This window comes from Schistocerca gregaria, chromosome 1, assembly GCF_023897955.1.
Source record: "Schistocerca gregaria isolate iqSchGreg1 chromosome 1, iqSchGreg1.2, whole genome shotgun sequence".
NCBI classification, from domain to species: Eukaryota; Metazoa; Arthropoda; class Insecta; order Orthoptera; family Acrididae; genus Schistocerca; species Schistocerca gregaria.
Window position 1 is genome coordinate 739,914,035 of NC_064920.1, and position 13,523 is coordinate 739,927,557.

The 13,523-nt window shown below is 38.7% G+C and overlaps 1 protein-coding gene across 28 annotated transcripts in view; it reads left to right on the forward strand.

The window, feature by feature from the left end:
- Positions 1–13,523, forward strand: part of LOC126267316 (longitudinals lacking protein, isoforms H/M/V-like) — a 416,839-nt gene that overhangs the window by 175,065 nt on the left and 228,251 nt on the right. For 6 of the 28 annotated variants that reach the window (XM_049972416.1, XM_049972457.1, XM_049972466.1 and 3 more), the window contains exon 7: positions 4,447–8,107. The exons of 18 other annotated variants lie outside the window; for them this stretch is intronic. In XM_049972416.1, coding sequence (XP_049828373.1) covers positions 4,447–4,772 — 326 coding nt within the window. In that variant the 3' untranslated portion in view covers positions 4,773–8,107. Of the gene's footprint in view, positions 1–4,446; positions 8,108–13,523 lie in introns of those variants that run through there. 4 more of the 28 variants (XM_049972589.1, XM_049972598.1, XM_049972607.1 and 1 more) reach the window with 2 other exon arrangements.

Consider the following 13,523-nt stretch of genomic DNA (forward strand, 5'->3'; position numbering starts at 1 on the left):
GTCTTTACTTTAGGACACTATTGGCAACAGTGTACAGAAATGTTTCTTCTTCCTCCATTAGTAGTTCTTATCTCCCTGTATCTATTTTGATTCTGCATATCAGCAACAAGGTAACATCTGAATATACAATATATTTTTGTTATTGTGTATTAGTCAATTGTGTCTGCTTTGATTTCTTTGTACATAAATTTTGTTTTTAATTCTCAAGCAATACACTTTACATATCTGTGCATGTCAAATAAAGGCAAACAGGGTGTATACGACCTGGGAAAACTCAGAGATCCGGGAAAAACTTGGGAATTTTTTCATCGGAAAAAAACCGGGAATTTTTTAGAATCCCAGGAATTTTTCATTTTTTTAGTTTTCAGTTAAATTTTTGTGATTTTGAGTGGTAAGAACCAATTCTCCAACAAAAGATATTATTGTATCCCACATTTGCATAATAATACTGCAGCAACAAAACATGAACGGGAGAAAAAAAAGGAAATAAAACTTAAGTCACAAAGAAATGCGCCATATACAACAACAAAAAACAGTGCTCACACAAGCGTCTCCCAACTGCTAAGTGTGTCAAAGGCTTTAGGAAGACTATGCAATGCTTCCTAACAACAAATTGCCTCTGATGAGCAAGACATTACAGATGTTTACATTAGATTCATTTGAGCAGTTGCAGGCGGGGTCTTGTGCATGTGCAGTTGAGTCGTGTTTGAGGAGTACCTTCTCCCACTTCTGGCTACAGATGTGTGGCTGGGCGCCACTATTTATTATTGCCTCAGTTCAGAAATATCGTAGATCTGGGACTGATGCACTGAGCAGTCTGAGTTGTAGTGGGGAGGCGGGTAGTCTCCACATGACCTGTGTTTACATTTAGTGATTTTGCTGTTTCCTCTTCATTCTGTTGACATTATATACCTAGAGACCCCTACCATGTGGGAATTGGTAATTCAGCACATACACAGTTGCCAAAAAATCTCACAAGTGATCATTTTGAAGAACACTGTCTGTAGAACTAAATAGAATTTTACAAAATGACAGTGCCTATTTTGTGAAGAAGTACAGTGCAGTTTTCCTTCAGACATGCATGCAAGTCTGTAGGAACAGGCACTGTGGCAACTACAGCTGCTGTGAAAGACATGAAATGTATTCGCAGCTATGAATATGAATCACCTCCAGCTGTATAATGGGATATCGACAATTGCATACGTATCCAAAGGAACACTGCATCATACTTCTTCACAACGTGAGCACTGAAATTTTGTGTTCGTCAGCTGATACCGAGCCTGCAACTTACAAATAAAATCTTTGCTGTATGGAAATAATATTAATGAGACGTACGTGTACAGGAGTGGCACATTGATGATGACATATGGACATTTGGGTCTGGCTGTGAATCTTGCTCAAACAACCAAAGCGATTAAGGTGACCACCTGCATAACGCAGGAAAAAGGTTTTCAATTCCTGATTTGCCACAAAGTTTCATTTTTCTTATTCCATTATACAGCTGGAGGTGATACATATTTGCAGCAGTGAATACATTTCATGTGTAAACAAAATTTTTGTTGTTTTATTTGTATAATGATGCAACCACACACATGTTTTTGGAACCTATATCCACCCAAAAGAATGTTATAGGAACTTACTTCCTTGTTTCTGAAATGTGATACAGTTAGTTTAAGTATCCTCTTTCCCATAGTTAATTTGTAATAACTGGAAAAAATATTCTAAAAATAGTGTATGTTAAGATTGTGGAAGAATATTTGCAACCCTTGATTGTGTAGAACTTGGCATTTTCTCCAGCAAGGAGCTGGATAAATTTATGACTAATGGTACAAATAATAATCAAAGTACGATTGATTTTTTTTAAAATTTTGCTTAACCAGATCATATATTCATACACAGAGGTTATTTGTCACTGCATGAATTTAAATTTGTGAGTATTGCACTGGGAATAATTTACAGGTCTTAGTGTGTTATTGTTTTATTTTTGTAAGGTAATATCTGTAGTATTTCTTATTGAGTAATACTGGAAATAGTAAAGACTGCGGTATCGCTGCAACTCTTCGATACAGTGGCAGTGAAAACATTTTAAGATGACTAGTTTTCCTCTGGTGAAAGCCATAGTCGTTTTGTTATATGGTCACAGTGGATGTTACAAGATCTTCCTCAGAGATTTTAATATGTAATTTTTTATGGTTCCTACTTGTTTCCATTGCTGAAGTATTGTTATGCTCAAAATTAATACACATGGGAAATGTAAAATGATTTCCAAGTTAGGCACTCAGCTTCAGTTCTCTCCTAAAATTTTTATATATTTCTGATGTTACTGGCTAATAAGTATATAAGATATGAAAGCATTAGTTTTTTGTAGAGTGAATCATCACAACTCTAATACATAAATATTTTCATTTTTCTATTTTTCCATCTTTTGTGAGTAACTTTACACTGAGGTGACAGAAGTCATGGAATACCTCCTAATATTGTGTTGGACCTCCTTTTACGTAGTGTAGTTTAGCAGCTCAATGTGGCACAGACTCAACAAGTCTTTGGAAGTCCTCTGCAGAAATATTGAGCAATGCTGCCTCCATAGCTGTCTGTAATAGCACAAGTGTTGCCGGTCCAGAATTTTGTGCACGAACTGACCTCTTGATTATACTCCATTGATGTGTGATTGGATTGATGTTGGGCAATCTGGATGGCCAAATCATTCTTTTGAATTGTCCAGAATGTTCTTCAAACTGATCACGAACAGTTGTGGCCCAGTGACATGGGACATTTTCATCCATAAAAATTTCATCATTGTTTGGAATCATGGTCTCCAAGTACCTGAACATAACCATAACTGGTCAATTCAGTTGGACCATAGGACCCAGTCTGTTCTATATAAACATGGCCTGCACCATTATGGAGTCACCACCAGTTTACACAGTTTTTTGTAGTGTGAATCATCACAACTCTAATACATAAATGTTTTCCTTTTTCTATTTTTCCACTTTTTGTGAGTAACTTTACACTGAGGTGACAGGTGACTGGTTGAAAACTTGGGTTCATGGCTTCATGGGCTACGCACCACACTTGTATGCTATGATAAGCTCTTATCAACTGAAATGAGGTTTCATCTGATCAGGCCACAGTTTTCCAGTCATCTAGGGTCCTGTCGATATGATCACGAGCCCAGGAGAGGCATTGCAAGCGAGGTCATGCTGTTAGCAAAGACACTTGCACCTGTCATCTGCTGCCATAGTCCATTAATTCCAAATTTCCTAGTGGATACATTCGTCATACATCCCTCATTGGTTTTTGCCGTTATTTCATGCAGTGTTGCTTGTCTGTTAGCAATGACAACTCTATGCAGATGCCACTGCTCTCGGTCTTTAAGTGAAGGCCATAGGGCACTGCCTTGTCACTGCTGAGAGATAATGCCTGAAATTTGGGATTATTGGCACACTCTTGACACAGTGAATCTCGGTATATTGACTTCCCTAAAGATTTCCAAAATGGAATGTCCCGTGCATCTAGCTCCTACTATCATTTCACATTCAGAGTCTGTTAGTTCTTGTCATGCAGCCATAATCACATCAGAAGCTTTTCACATTTATCACCTGAGTACAGATGACAGCTCTGCTAGCGCACTCCATTTTATACTATGTGTACGCAATACTACCAGCATGTGTAAATGTGTGTTTTGCTATCCCCCAGCTTTTGTCACTTCAGTGTAAGTCCACAGAGAAACATGTCATCTAATAAGACTACCACTTTTATATGTTTTTACTGATTTTTCTGACACTGACACATTATTCTCTGTTGCTGTGTAATTTAAATTTTTGTAATGTTTTAATCTTCTATGTTCAGTGTTTCATTTTTTTATTTATTATTAATTTTATTATTTTTATTCAGCATTTACAACACATAACCTTACTGATACCTGCTGCTCCTCATCGTCTAATATTATCTGATCATAGTAGTATCTTTCCAACAGTGATAGCCATTTTTTTGGCAACAAATTTTCTGAGTGTATAACACAAAACAGGAACTTTCCATTTTATATTTACTTTACAGCAATTTGTAGAGCCATTTCTGATGTTTCCTTTATTCTCTTGTTCTCCCATGTCATGATTTTGAAAACCGTAATATTTTTAAGAGATAAGTGTATACCTTTATATCATAACATTTCGTAATTTTATCTTCAGATAATGATGATGCTCATTCTTTGAGAGTATTGTAATCTGTTAAGTGTTATTTATGAACTAGGAACATCAACTAAAGCTAGAGATGGGTTAAAATGATCTCTTATAGGACTCAAAAAATAATGACCCTGTTTTACTTTCTAAGCAGGACACAAAAACATTGCTGAAAGAGTATCATCAGGCACAGTTATATTCCTCTTTTCTTTCTGTTGACATAGGTACTGCATATTATTAGTACATAACTGACCTGTGTTGTTTGTAGGTATCCCTCGTTACGTGGAAAGTTCACGAGGTAAGAAGAAGCTGGTCTATGGAGGGTACGTGTATCACTTACACAGTGATTTTGGGTCAAAGAAATATTGGAGATGCACAGAATACAGGAAGGGCTGCTTCGGACGTTGTACAATGCATGACAATAAAATAACTTCCACAAATATTGCACATAACCACTTAAGTCAGACTCAGTTCTTACAGTGGGAGTCATATGAAAATAAAAGAACTTCTACAAATATTTCACGTAACCATTTATGTCAAACTCAGGTCTTACCACGGGAGATTAAGCCACTTGATGTACTTGGCTACCCTTAATAGGTGGTAAAATAACATTTTACTAAATGGCAAGAAACTTTTCTTCTATAGAAAAGTTTGCTGTGTGTGTTCATTGCATTGTTCGGTTCACTGCCGATTGAAAGTGACCAATTGAGTATGAGAATCAACTTATGAAAAATGAATGAGTAGCAAAATGTGTAACTGCTGGTCTTTGCACATCACAAAAGGCATATTGCTATCAAGTAAACCCAGTTTTGATACACACAAGTAAGATTATGTGACTTGAAATGATTTTATTGATTTTGTATGCCAAATGTGTGTTTATGTTTGCTGGTTTTGTAGCAGAATTTGGGTCTGCTAGGTTTATTCGGTAGTGTATATCTGTGATTCATGTAATTTTATAGAGATTTTGAATGTACCTTGATAATTACCAGTATAATTTCATTTCAACTGGATGTTTGTATTGGACATACATTGATACTTGCGTAGTTATTTTGATGCACTGATCAAGGAATACTGGAAGATTAATGGGTATTTCATTGGTACCTAGTGTGCTAGTTAACACTGAATTGAAAACTTATGTTATTATCAGAAACATATTTAGGGACTAATTGAATTTTGACATGTAAAACAGTCAACCCAATGGGTGAGGTTTCACAGAAAAATTCACAAATGAAGACTGTGAATAAGGTGGAATGGTGCAGCAGTTGCTTTGCTTTCTTCGTAGCCAAACACATAAAAACAATAGTATTAAACGGTGAAAAGTCCAGAAAGGATTAACAACAATATTATGAAAAGGATAGATTGCTTCTCACCAAATAGTGGAGATGAATTGGAGACAGGAACAGTGGAAAGATAGCTCTATATTTAAGCTTGTGGACAAAAGGCCTTCTTCCAAAGTGGAAAACATACACACCCATTCACAACTCACCACTGTCTCCAGCTGTTGGACTGCAAACAGCAACTTCTCCTGACTGGAGGCAATTTCGTGTTTGTGTTAAGGATAAGAAGGAGGCATGAGACAGGGAGGAGGATGAATACCAAGATAGGGGTGGGAGAAGGTGCAGTGCTGCTTGGGGGAGCATGCAGGGGCATGGTAGGGATGGTGTTGCTGGGTGCATTTGGGAAATTTGGTGCATTGAGTGGAGGCAGGGAGGGGAGAAGCAGAGAATGGGAAATCGCTAGTGGGAGCATTGGTAAAATAAAAGGCTGTGTAGTGCTGGAATGGGAGCGAGGAGGGGGGGATAGGTAGGTGGAGGGCAGGGACTAGTAAAGGTTGAGGCCAAAGGGGGTTATGGAAACATAGAATATATTATGGGTAAACTTCCCACCTCCACAGTTCCGAAAAGCTGGTTTTGTAGATGGTACAGACTATGGAGCAGCCATTGAAGTAAAGCAAATCATGTTGAACAGCATATTCAGCAACTGGATGGTCCAGATGTGTGTTTGCCACAGTTTGGCAGTGGCCATTCATGCAGACAGCCAGCTTCGTTGTCATGTCCACACAGAAAGCAGCATAGTGACTGCAACTTCATTTTAGACCACATGGCTATTTTCACAGGTAGTGCTGCCTTTTATAGGATAGGAGATGCCTGTGATTGGACTGAAGTAGATTGTGTTTGGAGGACATATGGGACAGGTCTTGCATCTGGATCTGTTGCAGAGACATAAGTCATGAGGCGAGGGTTTGGGAGCACGGGTGGGGTAGGGATTGACAAGGATATTGCGCAGGTCAAGTTGGTGCCAGAATACCACTGTGGGAGGGGCGGAAATGGTAGTCAGTACGATGAGAGGTAGTCGAAACCATGGTGAAGAATGTAATTCTGTTGCTCCATTTCATTGATAATGGATGACGAGAGGAGTGTTTCTGTGGATGGATGGTGAGTATGTGGGACGTGTGTGAAGGTCACAGTGAGACCTTTGGTATATTTGGAGGTCTGGTTATCACTACAGATAAGATGACCAAGGGTGGCTAGATAGTATGGAATGGTCTCCTTGGTATAGATCTGGTGGCAGCTGTAAAAGTTGAGGTATTATTGGTTGTTGGTAGATTTGGCATGGATGGAGATATGATGTAGCCATTCTTGAAGTGGAGGCCAACATCAAGGAAGGTGGCTTGTTAGATTGAATAGGACCATGTGACGTGTACGGAGGAGAAGTTGCTCAGGTTGTGGAGGAATGTGGGTAGGGTGTCCACACCCTTGGTTCAGAACTCGAAGACATCATCACTGAATGTAACCCACATGAGGGTTGTGGGATTCTGGTTAGTTAGGGACGATTCCTCTAGACAGCCCAGGAATATTTTTGTGTATAATGGTGCTATGTGGATGCCCATTTCTGTACCATACTCACAAAGGAACACTCCTCTCAGGACTCAGTACCACCCTGGACTGTAGCAACTGAATCACATACTCTGCTAGGACTTCATACCAACTATTCTTCCTACCAATCCTGCACTGGTATTCCACCACCAATCAAACTTATACAATATTCTTGGCAATCCCTACTCCATCCCTGCTCCCAGCCCATTGTCTCATGGATCGTACCCTTACAATTGACCCAGATGCAAGACCTGTCCTATACGTCCTCCTCCCACCACCACCACCTCCTCTATTCCAGTCACAGATATTTCCTATCCTGTCAGGCTACCTGTGAAAACATGCACGTGATTTACAAACTGTAATCACTGTGCTGCTTCTACATGAGTGTGGCAAATAATAAGCTGTCTCTCCATTTGAATGGCCACTACCAGACTGTGGCCAAGAGAAAGCTGGACAACCCATTTGGTTCATATGCTGCCCAATGTGGTATGCTTCACTTAAGTGACTGTTTCACAGCTTGTGCCATCTGGATGCTTCCTACGAAAGCTAGCTTTTCTGGACTGTGTAGGTGGGGGAGCTCTCCCTGCTGTATATCCTACATCCGTTACCATGACCAAACGTATCGTTAATATCTAAACTAAAATTAAATCTACAACCGACGAAAACAGCAGGACCATCCAGCAGAGCTTGTGAAGCGACAGACTTAACTGGAATACGATTCTTCTTGTCTCCAGCTGTTGTAGCAAACTCGATGTTCTCGATGGTCTTGTAGACTGTTTGCTTAGAACGGCGGCGATATCTTCTGTAAGGCATCTTGGCAGCGTTCAATGCAGTTGCCTGTGCAGCAGCAGCAGCGCGACGTAGCCGCTGCGCGGCAGTCGCTCGCTTATATACATGTCCGAACACGCGTGACCTTGATTCGGACTTAGAATATTTCTGCCGGCTGGCGGAGCGTTATCCCGGACGCGAGCACTAGTTGTTCTAGGTGCTTGCGTCCGCTGTGCGCCAGCCAGGCGCGCTGCCAACATTACGTAACTTGGTCGGCGGATTGCGTCAGCCCCCCCCCCCCCCCCCCAATGACCATAATCTTTATTAGTCGCTGTCCTGCACCTACCTAACCCCATCCCTGCTTCCACTCTAGGAACACACAGCCTTCTATTTTCCACCAACACACCCATCAGTCTTTTTACCCTTCTTCCCCCCTCCCCTCTGTCCTTTACCAAACTTCTGAACTACACCTAGCAACCCTGTCCCCAGCATGACCTTGCATGCTCCCCACCCCTACCCTCCTATCCCACCCCCTGTATCCACCTTACCCCATGAGCCACACCATGTTGATACTCTCATCAGTTGCAGTTGCTGTCTGCAGTTCAGCCACAGCATATCTCTCTCTCTCTCTCTCTCTCTCTCTCTGTGTGTGTGTGTGTGTGTGTGTGTGTGTGTGTGTGTGTGAGAGAGAGAGAGAGAGAGAGAGAGAGAGAGAGAGAGAGAGAGAGAGAGAGTCGTGCTTGTGTGAGAGAGTGTGTATTTTACTTTGGAAGAAGGCCCGAAAGCTTATGTGAATAGCAGTATTTTTGTAGTGACTGTCTGTGACTCAGCATCTCTTCCATATTTGAAGTAGCAATGTACCCTCTTCATAAAATTGTATACAACAGTATTAGCATTTTACACAAGAGAAACAAAAACTGTTTTTCGCTGCTTTATCACTTGGATTTTGTTCATGCCAGAGAATCATCTCGAAGTATTATTTTTGTAAATTGGGAGCCTTAGTCCAATGATAACTGATTAGTACTTAAGTAAAGTGAGGTTCTAATGCTCAAAAATGTGTAACCTGGGAATGCTTCTTTTCAGATGAAGTAGGGGACTCAGAGAATGGTATAGAAAGTGAGAGGACAGGGTAAAGGCAGGACAAAAGAAAAGCAAAAACTTCTCTTTTTAATATAAGGACAGTTTCTTTTAGTAAAGTTATAATAACTCTTCATATTTTGAAAGAAAAACTGGACAGTACACTTCAGAGCTTCTGTTTCAGCACTTGGTATTACACTCTGTGAATTGTGTTCAGTCTTGGTGACAGGTTCAGAGGTTCAGGCTTATTCTGCTTAAAATTACAAGTGCAACTACTAAAGCATTGCTATCTCAGGAATTTTTTTCATTAATCTTTAATCACTTTATAACAGAAATCTGACATAATTTATCACTTCATTTGGTTGTACAAAATAATGTGCATTCTCATTTATGATAAATGTAAATGGCATTGCTAACTGAAGCCATGATGGTTCCAAAACAGCATGGATCCACATATCAAAGCTACTTTGTTTTGTGTGGATAGATGTTACAAGACATTTGTGTTTTGCAAAATGTTACATCAGAATTATGAATGGTTTCAAAGCAAAAAACAGGTTTTTTGTGGTGTTCTGGAAATTATTTGAATTCTTTTTAACATTACTTTCATTAACTTTTGTTTAGTTGCATACAGATACGTGAAAAAGCTTGTGTTCACAAAGGCATCCAGAGACATATGACACTAACAATTTTAAGGTTGAATCTCAGGCTTGACACTCTGAGGCATCATTGTCATTGTCTGAGGTTACATAATGAAGTAGACACACAAAGTATGACCAATGGATAGTATTGTCTTTGAAATGTCTCTTGCTTTCGCAGATTTCAAACTGATTTCACTGTTGGAGACAATCTTTAAAACTGCCAAATTAGGAACATGTTTTCTTTAAACTGGAATGTCTGTGTCACTAGTCCGCTAGCTGATGTACTAACTGTCACATCATTGATACAGTAGAATCAGAACAGAAATAATCTTTTGCAAAGAAGGTTTTATAATCCAGGGTTGTGGACTAATTGACATGAACCATGTGTATATTACATGCAGTCTTCTCCATTATGTCAATCCATTGTTTAAGAAAGGAGAATTGGGTTTAACATCCCATCAATGTCGAGGTAATTAGAGACAGAGCATAAGCTTGGATTGTGCCCAGGATGGGAAAGGAAATTGGCCATGCCCTTTCAAAGGAACCATCCTGGCATTTGCTTGGAGCAATGTAGAGAAATCACGGAAAAACTAAATCTGGATGGCCAGATGCGGGTTTGAACTGTCACCCTCCCAAATGCTCCATTGTTGAGAATGTACACTGTGCTCTGATCTTGCTTCTTTAACAGTATGTGAGCAAACTATTTGCCACATGGAAGATAGTATTTGTCATTTGTCTGTTAAATGTGTTTTATGTAATCAGAATGATATTTGACAACAGTGTTGTTTCAGAAAGAGTTCTGCAAGGTTCGCAGAAGAGCTTCTGTGAAGTTCAGAAGGTAGGAGATGAGGTACTGGCAGAACTGAAGCTTTGAGGATGGGTCGTGAGTTGTGTTTGGGTAGCTTAGATGGTAGAGCACTAGCGTGCAAAAGGCAAAGGTCCTGAATTTGAGTCTTGGTCCGGCACAGAGTTTTAATCTGCCAGGAAGTTTCAGTGTTTTTTCAGTTTTTATCTGCATGTGCTTCTGTGAAAATAGAAAGGTTTTTCGCACTCTGGACAATACAGTATGTGATGAAATGATCCAAAAAAGGAACAGTTTCATTTGGTGTTTTTCTTCCAGTAAGTTCTGTCTACAGAAAATTGAAAGCTGAATTATCAGACATTCTGTGGAATCCTGTAACATATAATCAAATCTTCCTTGGATATAAAATCTCAGTTATAGACATGAATTGGAAGTGATTTTGTGCGTAAAATCAAATACTACACATTCTGACTTGATGTGTCCTTCTCCTTCCTCTCTGACTAAAATTTCACATTGTTTCATTTCAGTGTAAAAACTTTTAGCTTAATGTTTATGTAATTCAAGCTCTTTCTTTAAACCCTCCATCACTGCAGCAACATTTTCACACTGTATTTGAAGTTTAACTGTTCACACTGTGCATAGATGTCTGTCCTTGGACGTCCGAAAGGATAGTTAAAAGTGTGTTAACAGAAGCAGAAAAAATACTCATAATTTATTAGGAGGTTTGAATTTGTTTGTATCGAAACATAGATATACCTCCGTTTCACATTTCTATGGGATGTCTTCCATATTGCTTTAAGATTCCGGTCTCAAGCTAAATACCTAATTTTCTTGTTACTCTTGTTGTTATGTGCCACTCAGAAGGGACAGGAATGTGTCTTCGTTTAGTCTGTGTAATTTTTCTGGTTTGCAGAAAGTTCAACGATGTCCTCTGTGTTCAGTAACAGGAGATAGTACCCTTCACACACCAGGGACATTATTTGTCATAAGTGCGATGCAGTGATCTTGTGTAATGAAATAAAGACTTAGTTATACATTATCTTCTCAGAATCTTCTACTTTCACATGAAGAAAAGAGAGATTTAATACTACTTGGAAACATTTCTAAAATGGCTGAAGGGGAAAACATCACTAATGGGTTTTGGTAGGCAATATCAGATTACTGACATTAGAGTAGGTATGTTTTACATCTAAAATATGTTGAAATCACTCTCTCTCATTGAAAAACAGCTGAATGAGGCTTTGTAGGCTCATGAAGCCAAGACCTTTTTTCTTTTTCTTTTTGGTAGGGTCACACTTGCTAGTCCAACAAAATACCTTTCTCGTCCACTTTTAAACTTCATATTAGTGAACTTTGCAGCCCGTGACATCTGACATGCCTTGTCTTCTGCATCTAAAACATATAACACAAATATTAAAATGTCTGTGTAAAGTATGTTATGCTATTGCTACTGTGGTTTTGAAACTATACTTTTTATTTACTTGCAGTCCTCTCCTGCTTTTCAGTCAGGCACTCCCTTCTTTTTCAGAATGTTTGTCTTCGAATTTTGGGGACAACTTTTCCATATAGGAACCATTTGAAAGAAACTAGTTGTGTAACTAATTTCCCAATTCTGTTTCATAAAATGCTACACAAAATCCACCTTTATTGTCAGTATTAACTCTCCACAACTAACATCTATTCAGTAAGCTACTCCACCTAGTGAGAGGAAGAGGAAGTACGGAAGTTTGCTGCTTTGGAAGTCACCTGCACTTATAACATGTATTTAAATATATAGAATCAAAACAGCAGTTGTTCATGTTCTTTTGATGTTTTGATCAGCATTGCTAAAAATACGTGTTAATTAAATAAATATTTTTTGCTGCTGTGAAAGCTCATAATGACATGGTTCCAGTGATAACCATAACTTACAGTGTGTCAAAATGTGGACTTGTGCTGCTTTGGAATTTGTGGCTGCAATTCTTCATTGAAAAGTCTCTTTGAACTTGGTATATCTTGACACTGGGCAAATGATAAATGAAATAGAGCAGTAGCACCATCATATTAAAATTCTTCCATCATTTCTTCACTGCAAGCCAGTCTCTGTGACAATATTTCAGTTGTCATGAAGTCCCCGATCAAAACAAGCTTCCTTGTTCAAACACTGGTAGTACTAGAGTTATGAATTTAATCGAGATAGAATTGATAAGGGATGAGTGGAATTTTTAAAACAGTTATTGTTTGTATGGTGAAAATACTGTTCTTGGAGATATCTAATTAAAATCTGTTGTTTTTCAAGGTTAAATGGCGTTATAAATTGTATTCCAAGCTCCTCCAGGAAATTAAGGAATCATACCTTTTTAGCTCTCGCTAAGATGTCCAAATTTTGCTCAATATTTGTGACTGAAAGCTTTAAGGTTGCCATATACACTCCAAACACTGTTATGTTCTGAGAATAAGTGTGCTGCCTGAATGTGGAGTCGAAGTTCCTCCTTGTTTACCCTTTGTACTTTTACTACATTCACTGCATTCGATCCCATAAATATCTGGCAAAAGTAATGAAAGAAAACATGAAAATATAATCTAACAAAACTTGTTCAGACACAGGTATTACTTGAACTATGAATTTAACTGAGACAGAATAGATGAGGAATGAGCAGAAATTTTTAAACAAAGGTCTGCAATATAACTTGAATCCCACAGTTGACTCAAACACAGTGGAAAGGACTGTCATGGTAATGAAAGTGGTTTGTAATGTTGCAACAATGAATAAATAAGAACAAACCAACACATCGCTTAAAATAAGGAAGTCAGTCATAGGTGAACTGCACACTTCTCTTGAGAACAGAAAGGAGCTGCAGATACGCAATGGTTTGAATAAGAAATTAGAATCTCAAACGGCTCTCATAACTAAGGCTAAGGGCTCCATGGTGGTCATAGTATATGATATGGATTACATCAAGAAAATCAAGAAGTTTTTCTTACTGACAACAGAATATAAGATCCAAGTAGAAATTAAGGACATAATAACACCAGAGGGTTCATCACTACAGTCATTGGACATCACTAACTTATATATGAATATTCCCATGGAAGAGACAACAAACAAACAAGCAGCAGTAGAAGAAGTGATTGAACTAGTGGAAATGTTGCAACTGATATTGTTGTTCAATTACTTTTCATTAAATGACAAAATTTACCAGTA